General features: G+C 41.6%; 2 protein-coding genes across 2 annotated transcripts in view; one reads left to right on the forward strand and one right to left on the reverse strand.

Moving 5' to 3' along the window:
- The window catches only part of LOC122620527, a 43,769-nt gene that overhangs the window by 7,032 nt on the left and 24,623 nt on the right, over positions 1–12,114 (forward strand). Inside the window, exon 2 of the mRNA XM_043798031.1 lies at positions 764–809. The gene's annotated coding sequence lies outside the window, so the exon portion shown is untranslated. The remainder of the gene's footprint in view (positions 1–763; positions 810–12,114) is intronic.
- Positions 1,058–1,760, reverse strand: LOC122620568 (accessory gland peptide Acp33A). The gene has a single exon (XM_043798092.1). The coding sequence runs from the start codon at positions 1,730–1,732 to the stop codon at positions 1,589–1,591; it is 144 nt and encodes a 47-aa protein (XP_043654027.1). The 5' UTR covers positions 1,733–1,760; the 3' UTR covers positions 1,058–1,588.

The following is a 12,114-nucleotide window of genomic DNA, read 5'->3' on the forward strand; positions in this document are numbered from 1 at the left end:
TGTTTTATTTGCATGCCCCTGGCGAGGACATGGACGTGGCTTTATTTTTGCTTACTCGAAAAGGGGCCTCGGGCTAATAAACGGGCAATCAGAATTCGAATAAAGTGGCTGCAATGTGAGCGCCGAGGAAACGGAATTAAAATGAAAGTTTACTGCTTTGTTTTTTATTGGATTGCAGTACGAGTTTGTTATCTGCAGCAACCAGAAGATTAGACGTACAGAGCGCTGCAGGAAGTTCAAGTTGTAGTTATGAGCATGCCAAAGAGGTCAAAGGTCCCGGGCCAAGCCCCTGTTCCTGCTGGAATGCATCAAGAAAAGTTGCGCGACGCGTCTGGCATACTACGGCGCCATTAAATAGAATATTTAATTTTATTGTCGCCCCCCACAGCCTGATGGCATTGTCCCTTGTCCTTTGTCCTTTGTCACCAAAGATACATCGCACACACCCGCAAAAGGGTCCAGTTGCTTTCGCAAAATGAAGCGTCTCGCATTTTTCGAGGCTTAGCTACAAATTTAAATTCCGAGCATGCTGCTCCGTAGGCTCCAAAGGCATCCAGCATCCACCATCCAGCATCCAACATCCAGCATCCAGAATCCAGCAGCCAACACATATTTACATATTCTGCTTGCCCGCTTCACTTTCCAAATTTTTCACCCAAAGCCATTTTATATTAAAAAAAGCGGGCGCAACAAAACAAAATGGAACGAAAATGAAAAGTTTTATACATTTCTAATATGGAACCCTTTTGCGTTGTTTTTTCAGGTTGCTTTCGGAGCTCTAAGCCGCGGATGATTAAAACGATAAAAAGGTGGGTGCCACAAAATTCTAGACAGCTTTAAGATAATATTTTTGGGAACTCTTTAACATTGAGTATGCATACTTAACAACGCTAAAATATTGCTTACATGTTTGATCTAAAAATATTCAAGGTGAAAGTGTGACTTACAAAAAACTTGACACTAATTTTAATCCAACATTATATATTAACTTTTTGCGCACTTTGTATGCCTAATTAAATAAAATATGTAAATCAAAGGCGACGATATGGCTTTGAAGTAAGTTTTTAATTTGGTGTAATATTTATTTTTCTTTGTGCGTTTTTTGCCACCGAGCTGTCATGTGCTGGTCCATTATTTATTTATGATTATATTTATTTATTTATAAATGCTATGTGTACATATGGGCGATCCATCAAAAACGCATGCAATATTTCATTGGGTTTTAAAAACAATATTTATACGCTTGCGGGCCAAAAGTAAAACCAAGAGTTTTTGCCTGTTTGTTGAATCTGCTACTTTTTCTTCTCGGGTTTGCGGCTTTATTAACTGAACGACACACAAATGGCCAGAAAAATCGTTGGCAGTGGTCATGTTAAAGTAACACAGACAAACGGCACTCGTAGTAAAAACGAAATTGATTTATGAGAAGACCCCAAATGTTGCCATTTTAAGGCCAGATATTTGTGGATATTTGTATATATTAAAACAGAGTGCACTTTTTGTTACCACCCCTGACAAGTGCTGATATATCGTTGGTTCTCCAGTTCCAGTTGCGATACCATATCCTTCTTTGATTTCTTTAGATGAACTACATGCAACAGGGGTCCTTTGTCATCAGACATCTGGGATAAAGAACGCAGTCTGGGAGTCGACTTTCAGCTGTGTGGTGACCCAGTCCAGCTAGGATCACGATTATGGTACAAAATAATGGAACTCGCTTGAAAGATGACATTTTGTGGACTGACAAACTCGTAAAGCATCTTCTAGTATACAAATACTTTATTTTGTAATACAACTAATTACCATTAACATGCATTAATTACCTCAAGCAATCGCGTAACGTTTTATAATGTAACTCGCTTCGCAGATTTGAGACAGCTAGTAATTGTAAACTCTTTGTTTTCTTTTTATATTAGTAACAATATAACTAGACTGTATTTTCCTCTTAAGTTTATAATAACACCTTAAAGAGGTATGCTCTTGAATATTTGAGTAAGTGCTCAACCAGCTATTCTGGCTGCCCATTATTACCCCATAGACTCAATTCTCGCCAGTTGTCTCCAAGTTATCTCATTAGATGTACTTGAGGCTGGCGAGGTGGAAAATGCGGAGGAGAATGGCAACATTTTAATTTCTTTTTAATGCGCTACGAACTCATGGTCTTAGCTTCTCGCTTGGGGTAGGCCAAAAAATTAATTATCGTTGGCAAACACGCTCGGCGCAGCAAAGGGGGCTGGAAAAGTGGGCGTGAGTGGGGCGGAGAAATCATTGCAAGTGAATCGTAAGCCGCGGAGGCTTCGCGTTTTTCATTACATGAGCGTTGTTAAGCTAAAAATAAATTGCTTATTAAAAAGCCTTGCCGGCACATGTATAGTCAGGTGGGTGGTGTTTGGGGATGGTGGGGCGGTGGTGCGGTGGTGCAGAGAATGGAGCCACTCATTTACACTCGAGGGGACACGAAAGCGAGATGTGGAGGAGCTGTTAGCAGTGACAATGCGGAATAGAGCGATGGAGGCAGACATCCAACTGGGTGTGAATGACAAAGCCGTCAGGAATCCAGCCCACTCCCACGCCCACTTCCACTCCCACTCTGCCTGCTTTCTCCATCTGTCTGCTCCCCTTTCTCCCTTTCGCCCATTCTCCGTGGCTTTCTGCGCTAAGCGCGAGAAAGTCCTTGAAGCAATCGACTTAGTGCCTGGCTGTGGCGTTTGTACATATTTAGTTTGCATTTACATGGCGCACAACAAGGACATTGGCATACAAAGGCACTGAAAGAAAATGCTTCGCAGCACTTAATATGCTTTTCATGATATTTTTCACGCAGTAGTGTGTAGTAAGTGGTTTCGTGATTAATCTTAAGTACATTTGCATGCAAGCCATTTAAATATCTTGAATGTGACAACCGTTTTTCTTAGTGTCTGAGACTCCAGCTAGCACATTTAATTTTCTACACATTGCACCATGTCCTGATAGATTAACTGGATATTGGAATGCCACTCCTGCCACTCCTGCTACTCCAGCCATGTATGTACATATGTGCTTTAGCTCGAAATGAGCGCTTTATAAATATGTCCTTGTCAGCGTCCGAGGTGGGGACCATTTGCCACTGCCACGTTATCTTTATCTGCGCCAGGAGCCGGCAGGACAGCAGGCCTGATTGGATAGACCAGAGTTCGAAAGTCAAGGTATCCTTCCAGTCCGGTGCGGTTGTGTGCGTATCCTGTATCCTGTGTGCTGTATCCTGCACGCTTCAATGAATTTTTGTCAACGTGATTCGCATTAGAATGTGTATTCAAATGAGCACATAATTTGTTTGTTTGCTTCCCCGAAGTTACCCCAAGTCGGGGAGCATTAAGATATGTCTGCATGTGGGATTGGATTTCCTGGAAATGAGGTGATCGACCTGGCCATGCCAACTACTAGATAATCCGATAAAATCCGATATCCGCAAAGCATAATAGGTAGAAAATTCCAATTCCAAGAAAGCTAAAGAAAGTTGTATTATTCGTTTATAAAATTCGTTTATCCCAAAACACCCAACTTGGCAATGGGTATCACTTTCCGGCATAAATATCGAGGCGTGCGGAGCCGGGTATTTGGCATTTTATGAGTGCAATTATGTGTGGCAGGGTGTGCGTGTGTGAAATAGAGACTCTCTGGGGCCAGGAAGTGGGTGTGGGTGTAGGTGTGGGTGTGGGAGCGGCGTTTATAAATTTCGAACAAATTACAAATAAATTGGAGTTGTCGTGGCAGCGCCATTGTCAACCTCAAAAGCAATCGCTGCCGAGAGGCCCCACTAGTAATTTAAAATATGCAAATTTCCCAGAGCTCTGTGTACCAACCCTCTGAGCCCAGACACACCCACCGCCACTTGGTGGAGTATTTATTGCGATTCGCATTGTCGTCGCCGAAATCCATTTTAAAGACAATTTTCATTGAGGTTTCCCCAACTTTGCACTCGCACAGCCCCGCAGCCCACGCGAAAAACCATAACATTTAATTTACTTAAGTTCACTAAGCCGCTTTGGGGCCAATCACTTTGACGAATATTGTGTCTGTTCCACATTTTAATTAAATGTATAAACCCATGTGCACACACATATGTATATGTATCTGTGTTTGTCATTTCGACCTGGTTTTGTTGGTGTCTTATGTTTGATTGATGGGCGTAGCTTTGTGCCATTTTTTTGTGGCCGGCGAGTCAACGCGAATTGATTTAATGCGAAATGCATTTGTGGACTCTCGTTTTGACGGACAATTGGCGGACACATTGGTTCCGTTGATTGCATATGGCCATAAATATAAATTCTTTAAGCCATGTATGATTGAGTTGCAGCTCGGCAGGCGAAATATATGTACACATATCCCTCCGAGCGAAGTAATTCATTGTGCTGATGAATGGCGGGCAATAAATAAGTTAAAATTGTTTATTGAAATACACGATATGTGTAAAATAAATATTGCAAATACCTCTTCTCGTTTGTTTATTATATGTTTTTTTTTATATATTCATTTATTTGTCGAGTTCAGTGTACTGGGAACATTTGCAATGCTATAAATGTTTTGCTCTCCCTTTCAATTTCAAATTCAAAGCAAGCCTTAAAAAATGCAGCAAATAAAAGAGCAAGCTTGATGTTTTTTCGCAAATGAAAATAACAGAAACTGGGGCGAAATAGAAACAACACAGAAACTCCACTTCGGAAACATTTTTGTGGAGGCTGAGCCATTTCGATATTGTTGCCTTTGAAAGAGCGCCCAACTAATGCTTTGACTTTCAGTTAAAGAAGGGCAAACTATGCCATTGTTGTAGCGAAAAAATTGGCTAATGTTTAGTTATTACTTTTTTACTGGAGCCGGCTCTATTTTCGCGCATTTACTGTTTGTATAAAACAATAATAATAAATTGCGTGGCGATTCGGGAAAAGGGCATTTGTCGCTTTGACTTTCCACTGTTGCCAAGCCACGCCCACTTGTCCCCAAAAGCCCCCAGTATTATGCCCTGTTAACTTTCACTATTTGTGTTTCTGTTTGTGTTTTGTGTTCTTGGGGAGCGAAAAGTTGTGCGCCTCTTTTGCATTGAATTTATTTGTTTGTTTTTGCGCCAAGGGGATTCGGGCAAATTATTTAAGCCTATTGAACCCGCCGGTTGCCTGGCTGTGGTAATTGCGTAACCAAATAATTGCTGGCTTCTTGATTTCCAGCCTAACTACTTAGCCCTGGCTTTATTAAATTCACAATGGCACAACTTGTCGTATACTCGATGCCGAGTTTGCTTTGGCTGTGCCAGCGCAGCCGTGTTATTAAAAATGTTCCTACGAAAATCGACGCTTAAGTTCAGTTTGTGCTTGTCTTTTCGCCTTTCAGACCGGATTCCCTATATTCCCTGCCACCCTGCCCCTTTTGGCCTTTGGGGCCCTGCGTTGATAGACTTTTCCGACGATTGAGATTGAGGCGAACCAAGCGGTGCAGAGAGCCCAAAGGCACAAGGAAACTGGCGCCATTTTGTATTCCGCACACAGATACATACATACATACAAGCACCAAGCACATATATATATCCCATATATCCCTATTTCGGTAGTGTGAGTGTGTGTGCCAAAGTGACGATAAAACATTTGCCTCGATTGCTTAAGTATGCCATATCAGGAAAGAGCTGCCAAAGCTCTGGAAATGAGGGGATTGGACTGAGGAGGAGGAGCTGGAGGAGGAGCTGATGAGCAGCTTGTTCCTGCACCCCAGCGAGTTGGGTATTATGATACCATTACGTAATTCTATGAGCGAACATGGAATCGTATCTGCCATTAGAAAAATGTAGCAAACTCAATTATTGATGTGCCTCGTTGGCAAATCATATGCGAGCTTGCGTCTCGCTTTTCAAGTGCCAAAAAGGGTTTTTTGTTTCTCAGCTATCAGAGTGGTAGAGGCACTCAAATATCCATTTTGAATGTACTTTCATTGATTTTCCGCCTGACTTTTCCCATGTGTCTTCGTGAGCTGTCGCCAAAAGTATGCAATCAGGTACACTTCCATAAAAGTGGCTTCATTTAGTATTAGTAATAATCAAATATGTTCATAGGATTATTTTGTATATCTTATGTAATTTACATAAGAAATACAATAAAATATATATCCAATTATGTTCTTTTTAAATATATGAATACAGAATATGAAAAAGTTAACTGAATTAGTACACCACGATTTGGTATGTTATTATTATCATATATAACCCGCTTAAGAAGATTTTCGCTGGAACATTTATGGTTTTTCCAAGTGCTCCTCACTCACACTGAAAGTTAACGACTAAACGTTAGTTGGGTGTCGAAAAGCGAAGGAAGCTGCTCGGTGCTCTGTTAATTTAAGTAAAAAGCATTTTCCCTGATGTGTTTATTTGCCACGCCCACAGAAGGACCATCCTCCGGCCACGCCTCCCTCGCACATACACCGAGAAACAGAAACACACACACTCACACACACAGAGCGTTATCCTGGTGCTCCGATATTACTGATAATTTAGTTGGTCTCTTGTCCTGGCAGCGTACATTTATTGTTTGCCATGTAGCAATGGCTTTATATAGAGCAGCTAAGCGAGTGTCCTTGTATGGGTTAGCCCAGCATCTGTGTGTGTCTCTGTGTGTGTGAGCTTTCGAATGTGTTAGTTCATTTTTGGCCTTTTGCCAGGCCCGACACATTGGCGTCCTTTTATGCGAAAATGAGTTGAGGCAATGTGTTGGGTTTGCTATTTTTCGCATGTCTTTTTTCGTTTTTCTCATATCATTATGAAACGCTTGAATGGGTTTTTATGTGCACTTATGTAGTTGTGTGCGTGTGCCTGTATATATATGTATATTGTCTGAGTCTGAGAGAGAGTGTATATAATGGGGCTAATATATTTGGCTATTGATTTAGAGCGGCGATAAGGTAAATATTTAATAGATTTTATCGGGAATTTAATGCTGCACAGGCGGATGTGGTGAGAAGGAAAGATTCCCTAATCGGAATACTCAACTGCTTCCAGTCCCTTATAAAGAAACCCTTAACTTTAGTAAGCAGAAATGTTAAATAAGGAATATTTAATAGTTTTTCATATTAAATTTAACCTTTTGCGCCTTATTATTATTTTTATCACCAGCTAAGCTGTACCAGTGTGTATGTTTTAATTTAGTCCTGGCGCGTCCATGTTAAACAACGTGTTATTGACGTTTTTGGGTATTTTCCAATTTGGCTTAATTCCAAAAACTCACAGACATCGCCCAAAATGTCACACACTTTCAGTGCACACACGTGTGTATCTGTATCTATGCCCGGGTTTGTTGAGCAATTATGCAAATGTCCCGGGCAGACATGCTAATACATTTTTCGGTAAATAAAACATTTTCGCGGCGGCTTTTAATGAGGCCAAATAAAAACAGCAGCAACAGCAAACACACGCCAAAACATAAGAAAATAAATAAATACGGCAAAAGTGCACAAACATTTTTCGGCCAACATAAATTATGCCAAAGCATGAGCCGGCAACAACAATCGGCAGACAACCAAAACCGGCAGCAACAGCAACAGAAACAGCAACAGAGCCGCAACATCATTGCTGTTGACCTACAAAATGGCAGCGGGCGAATTTCCATTTTCCATTTTCCCGACCAAGTTTTACCGCGCAAGTCTGCGCGAATTGCGGCCAATTAATTAGCTGCAGTCGGCGGCCAGTCGATTCGAGATGTGCGCCCTGTAATTTAAGGTCTGCGCGACACTTTAAGCATTCAGAATGTCAGGTACTCAAAGTCACCTGTCCACAAATTAAATAGCAACGCATAATACCAATCCACAATTGTTATTATATGGATTACGGCATTAGTACGTTGTGTAATTGGGGATGGAAATTCAAGCGAATATTTATGGCAGTTTAAGTTTGCTCAGAATTATCAAGAGTCTTAGGCAACTCTAATCCGACTAATCCGCCAGATGCCATCCGCCATTCCCACTCCATTCAAGCCAACAAATATTGTGGCTTGCTGTCTTATTGCCACGAAAGACATTTAATGCCCGGGCATCATTAGAATACTTGCCTTGTTAATAAGATTATGCTGACGTATGCAGGCAGGCAGTTCCAAAGGGGGAAAGTCAGGTGAAAATAGCTTGCAAAGTATGTATGTAGATAGCATACGGTGCGGCACAGGTGGCAAGCTGTGTTTGCACCACCGCAAAAGCCAGGGAGCCAAAAAACCCACTCACCCACCCACTTTCGACCCGGGGTTACCTGACATTTAATCAAGGCACAGCGCAAAGGTAAACAAACGGAAATAAGCGAAACTTCCTGTTGCTGTCACCGGGTTTTGTTGCTGCCACTGCCGCTGCCTGTTGGTTGCTGGCTGTTGGCTGCCTGTTTGCTGCCTTTCTGCGCATACGAAACGGAAATACAATCAAAATTGTGTAATGTTTGCTTGCCACCAGCACAGGCAACACAGGCAGCACAGGCAGCATCAGCTGGCAGCAGGAAATGGTGAATGGTTTGGGGTTCCACGGGGGTTTGGGCCTCTTCTTGGGTTGGGGGGAGGGTCTCGCAAAACACGTGCCAGATTGTGGTGAGGGTTTTTAGTTTTTTTTCCTTCTGCACCCCTCGAAAGGCGCCCCTCTAGAGGCACCCCTCGAAATGGGTTGATTTTCCGGCTTTGATGGCTGGCTTTGAGGTTTTGGCTGAGTGCTGACAGATGTGATCGGTGGATATATTTGCAAAAGCGCTAATGAATTTTGCCAGCCATCGAGTGATTAGCATTATGCCAATTAAATATTTAATGCCTCCATTTATTTGGCATGTTAATGCGCGCATTCGATATGCAAAGGCAGAACCGCGAACAAGAAACTCACATTTCGACTTATTGCCCCACTTGTAAATGCAAATGGGTTTTTCCCCGGAAAACCCAGGCGGGCGGGGTGAAAATGGAAATGGAAATGGAGGCGCTGCCAAGAAAGCGTGAAACATTCGACGAGTGTCAGTCGTAATTGATGTTTTGACAAGTCAATCGTCAGCTAATTGAAGCCTCATATGAGGCATGTATGAATTAGTGCTCGGAAATCATGGAATCGAATCAAAGTTGTCAACTGGTGACTGGCGTTGATATGGAAAACTAATTAATTATTTAGAGCGCAGAAAGGCAACCAGGAGTTTTAAAAATCGTACGAATATCCAAATTGTTTCAACAAAATTCTAAAAAATATACAAAGTTATCAAGAGCTTTAAATGTATATTTAAATTTACCAATGGGTCTTTCAAATTCCAGTAAACATCTGCAAAATGTTTCAAAAGTCAATGCCCTCTTGTAAAACTTTAAATCTAACTCAGTCGCCAATATGGCGCATTAATTCAAACTTTTTGTCGAAAAAGGCAATTTATTTATATCAAAGAAGGTTCAGAAAAGGTTTAATTGGGATTTGAAATCGTTGATAGAACGATACATAATAAAACACATTGAAACACATAAATCGAGGTCCTATCAAATATGTGGAATCCGCAGCCCTCAGAAAAAAATCACTTGCCATTAGTGAACCCTCAGTCGAAACTATTCACACCTAATCCTCGAATTCCACGCCTTTGATTCATGGAATATCCTGCGACACAGTCGACAAACAAACCCTTTCACAGCGTTGGCAACGCCCATTTTATTTGCTACAAAACAATTCCCAAAGTCATATTTTATGCCATCAAAGGCATTTGTCATTTATGCACAAAATGTGTGGCAATTTGGGCAAACAGTTGCCAAAACAGAACTATGTAGTTTGGAGCGAGTATCTGACGAGTGAACACGATGTGGGTGCTGTTTGTCGTAAAAATGTAGGCAGAAAGGGTGAAAATGTAATGGAGAGTACAAGGATACAGGCCGAGGAATGGGGCCAACAATTTAGCAAACTTGTGCTATTTGTCTCGCAGCGCAAAAAATGAAATAAATACAAAAATATGTATAGAACGGGCATAGAAAGAAAATGGTTACGCAAAAAAGTTGACAGCACGAGCAATTTGAGTTCGGCTCTGGCCTGACTGACAAATTTTGCCTCTTGCTCGTGGCTAATAGTAAAAAATATGCGCGATGGAGTTTCTGTGTGACAGCTCTCCAGATTGCCACGAAATTGTAAGCTTGGCCAGAAATACGTACATGTTTCCATGGGGACATGTGCAGCCAGTTCAAAAAAAGAGAAAAGGAATTGAAATGAAGGGCAGACTAGGAAACCAGCTATTTCTGAGCCTGTTGTGGCCTAGATAAGCTTTGTGGTCTTCAGATACTTCAGAGATTTTATTTAATTCAATTACGATATATAATATTTTGCATAAACACTGCGTTGTAATATTTACTGGGTTCTAAAGTCTTTTACTGTTTCTTTACGTAGGTTATAAAGAACAAATTATTTAGTAGGGTATATTAACAGTAGACTCCAGATTCTTAGTTCTATCTTTAGTAACATTTCGCCTGGCTTTGAAGCCTCGTCAAAGAAGTTCACTTTCTAAAGGTTGTTTTTCCACAATTTCATGTTGCTGGAGAAATGCCAGGCTACACAAATACATACACTCAGCGAAAAGCTCACCCACGCGCACACATACTCGTACTGCCGTGCACTTTGCGTTTATTGTAAGGCAATAAATTCGCTGGATAATAATTTCAGTCTGGCGTCATAGCAATGATAAACTGTAGATGATATATTATTGCGTTTTTAGTAGAATAAATAGCGACAAGTCCTCTGCCGCCTGTGCCCTTGGTGGCAGAGTTGCTAGCAGAGTTGGTGGCAGAGTTGGTGGCAGGTTTTGGCGGCGGGACGCGCTGTTTACCACAAAATACAGGCCGGAACTCGGTCTAAGCCTTAGAGTACATAAATCTCATCGGCGGACCAAACGCCGCCCACTCCAATAGAGTCCCTGATCCAGCATAAAGCCCGTTCACATGCAAAGTGTTGTCTCGTGTTTGCAGTCTTGTAGCGCCCCCGTTTTAAAATGCCCCGTTTTTATGAGTTAGTGTGACGAGTGGCCATAAATTTGATGGCTAAGAACTGAGTGGCAGCGCATATATACTCACATATATATGTATATTTACGCCGGCAATCCGGCTGAAATTTACAAGTATTTTGGGTGCTTATAAATTGGGTGGATGAAAGGTTGCGGTTGCTGGGAAACGCAAAGAGCGCAGAGCAAGGATTACGCAAGATATAAATCATGAAAGAAATCAAGCACAGAGTACATTTTCCAGGAAGCATTTAAAGCAGCGAACGAAAAGGATTGGATTGGAGTGGAGTGGATGGAAAAAAACTAAAACAAACAGTTGGATACCCATCAGAAAACAATTTATATATATATTAAAATAGCAAGCCAACGCAAGCAATCGAGAGACGCGTCAGGCTGACAACGAAATTTGCCGACTGTCATTGCCAGGCTTGCCAAGGAAAACTAAAATTAAATGAATTTTTCTTCCGTATATTGAATATGTACATAAAACGGAAGTAAAAGAGTTGCTGGGCAAACGGAAGCGGGGGGTTGGGGGTTACAAGGTGCTCGACATGCGGCGATCGATTTTCGCAGGGGATGCAGGCCAGACAAATATTTGCCATCATCTGGAAGGGTTCCGAGTGCCTTTGTCGGCTGTTTGATGGCTGATGTCCCAGCATAATGTGATTGGCTTTAAGAAACGCCAAAAACTTCGCCATTCTCTCTGTATGCCCGCAACGTAGAAAATTAAAACGAGCCGACACGGGACGTCATGGCCCCAAAACCACGGTAAATAAGCTCCGCCTTTGGGCGCCCTTTTTCCAACCCACTTTTCCATCGGCGGTCAATGGAGCGTTGTGCCGAATTCTCCGTCTGTCGTAACGTGAAATGAAAGCACGTAGCATTTTCATTTCGGTCAGTGTGCGGAATGCCAATTACAAGATGTGGCGGCCACTTGGCGAAAAAGAAAGTACTGACCTGAGAGAAATGGTGAGCCTTCTTTATTAAAAGAAGAACCCAAAACGAAGAGAAAAACATAATGCCGAGGAATTTCCTAATATAGCGTAAATGTTTTATATAAAATAGTAGTTCGCTTTTATAAGCCATATTTATTTATTAATTTGATTGAAAAAGTTAATATATAATTTAATGTT

Source organism: Drosophila teissieri, chromosome 2L, assembly GCF_016746235.2.
Source record: "Drosophila teissieri strain GT53w chromosome 2L, Prin_Dtei_1.1, whole genome shotgun sequence".
In the NCBI taxonomy this organism is placed as follows: Eukaryota; Metazoa; Arthropoda; class Insecta; order Diptera; family Drosophilidae; genus Drosophila; species Drosophila teissieri.

Excerpts from the sequence above, each read along its gene's own strand:
- LOC122620568 (XM_043798092.1), bottom strand. The coding sequence starts at position 1,732 with ATGTCATCTTTCAAGCGAGTTCCATTATTTTGTACCATAATCGTGATC.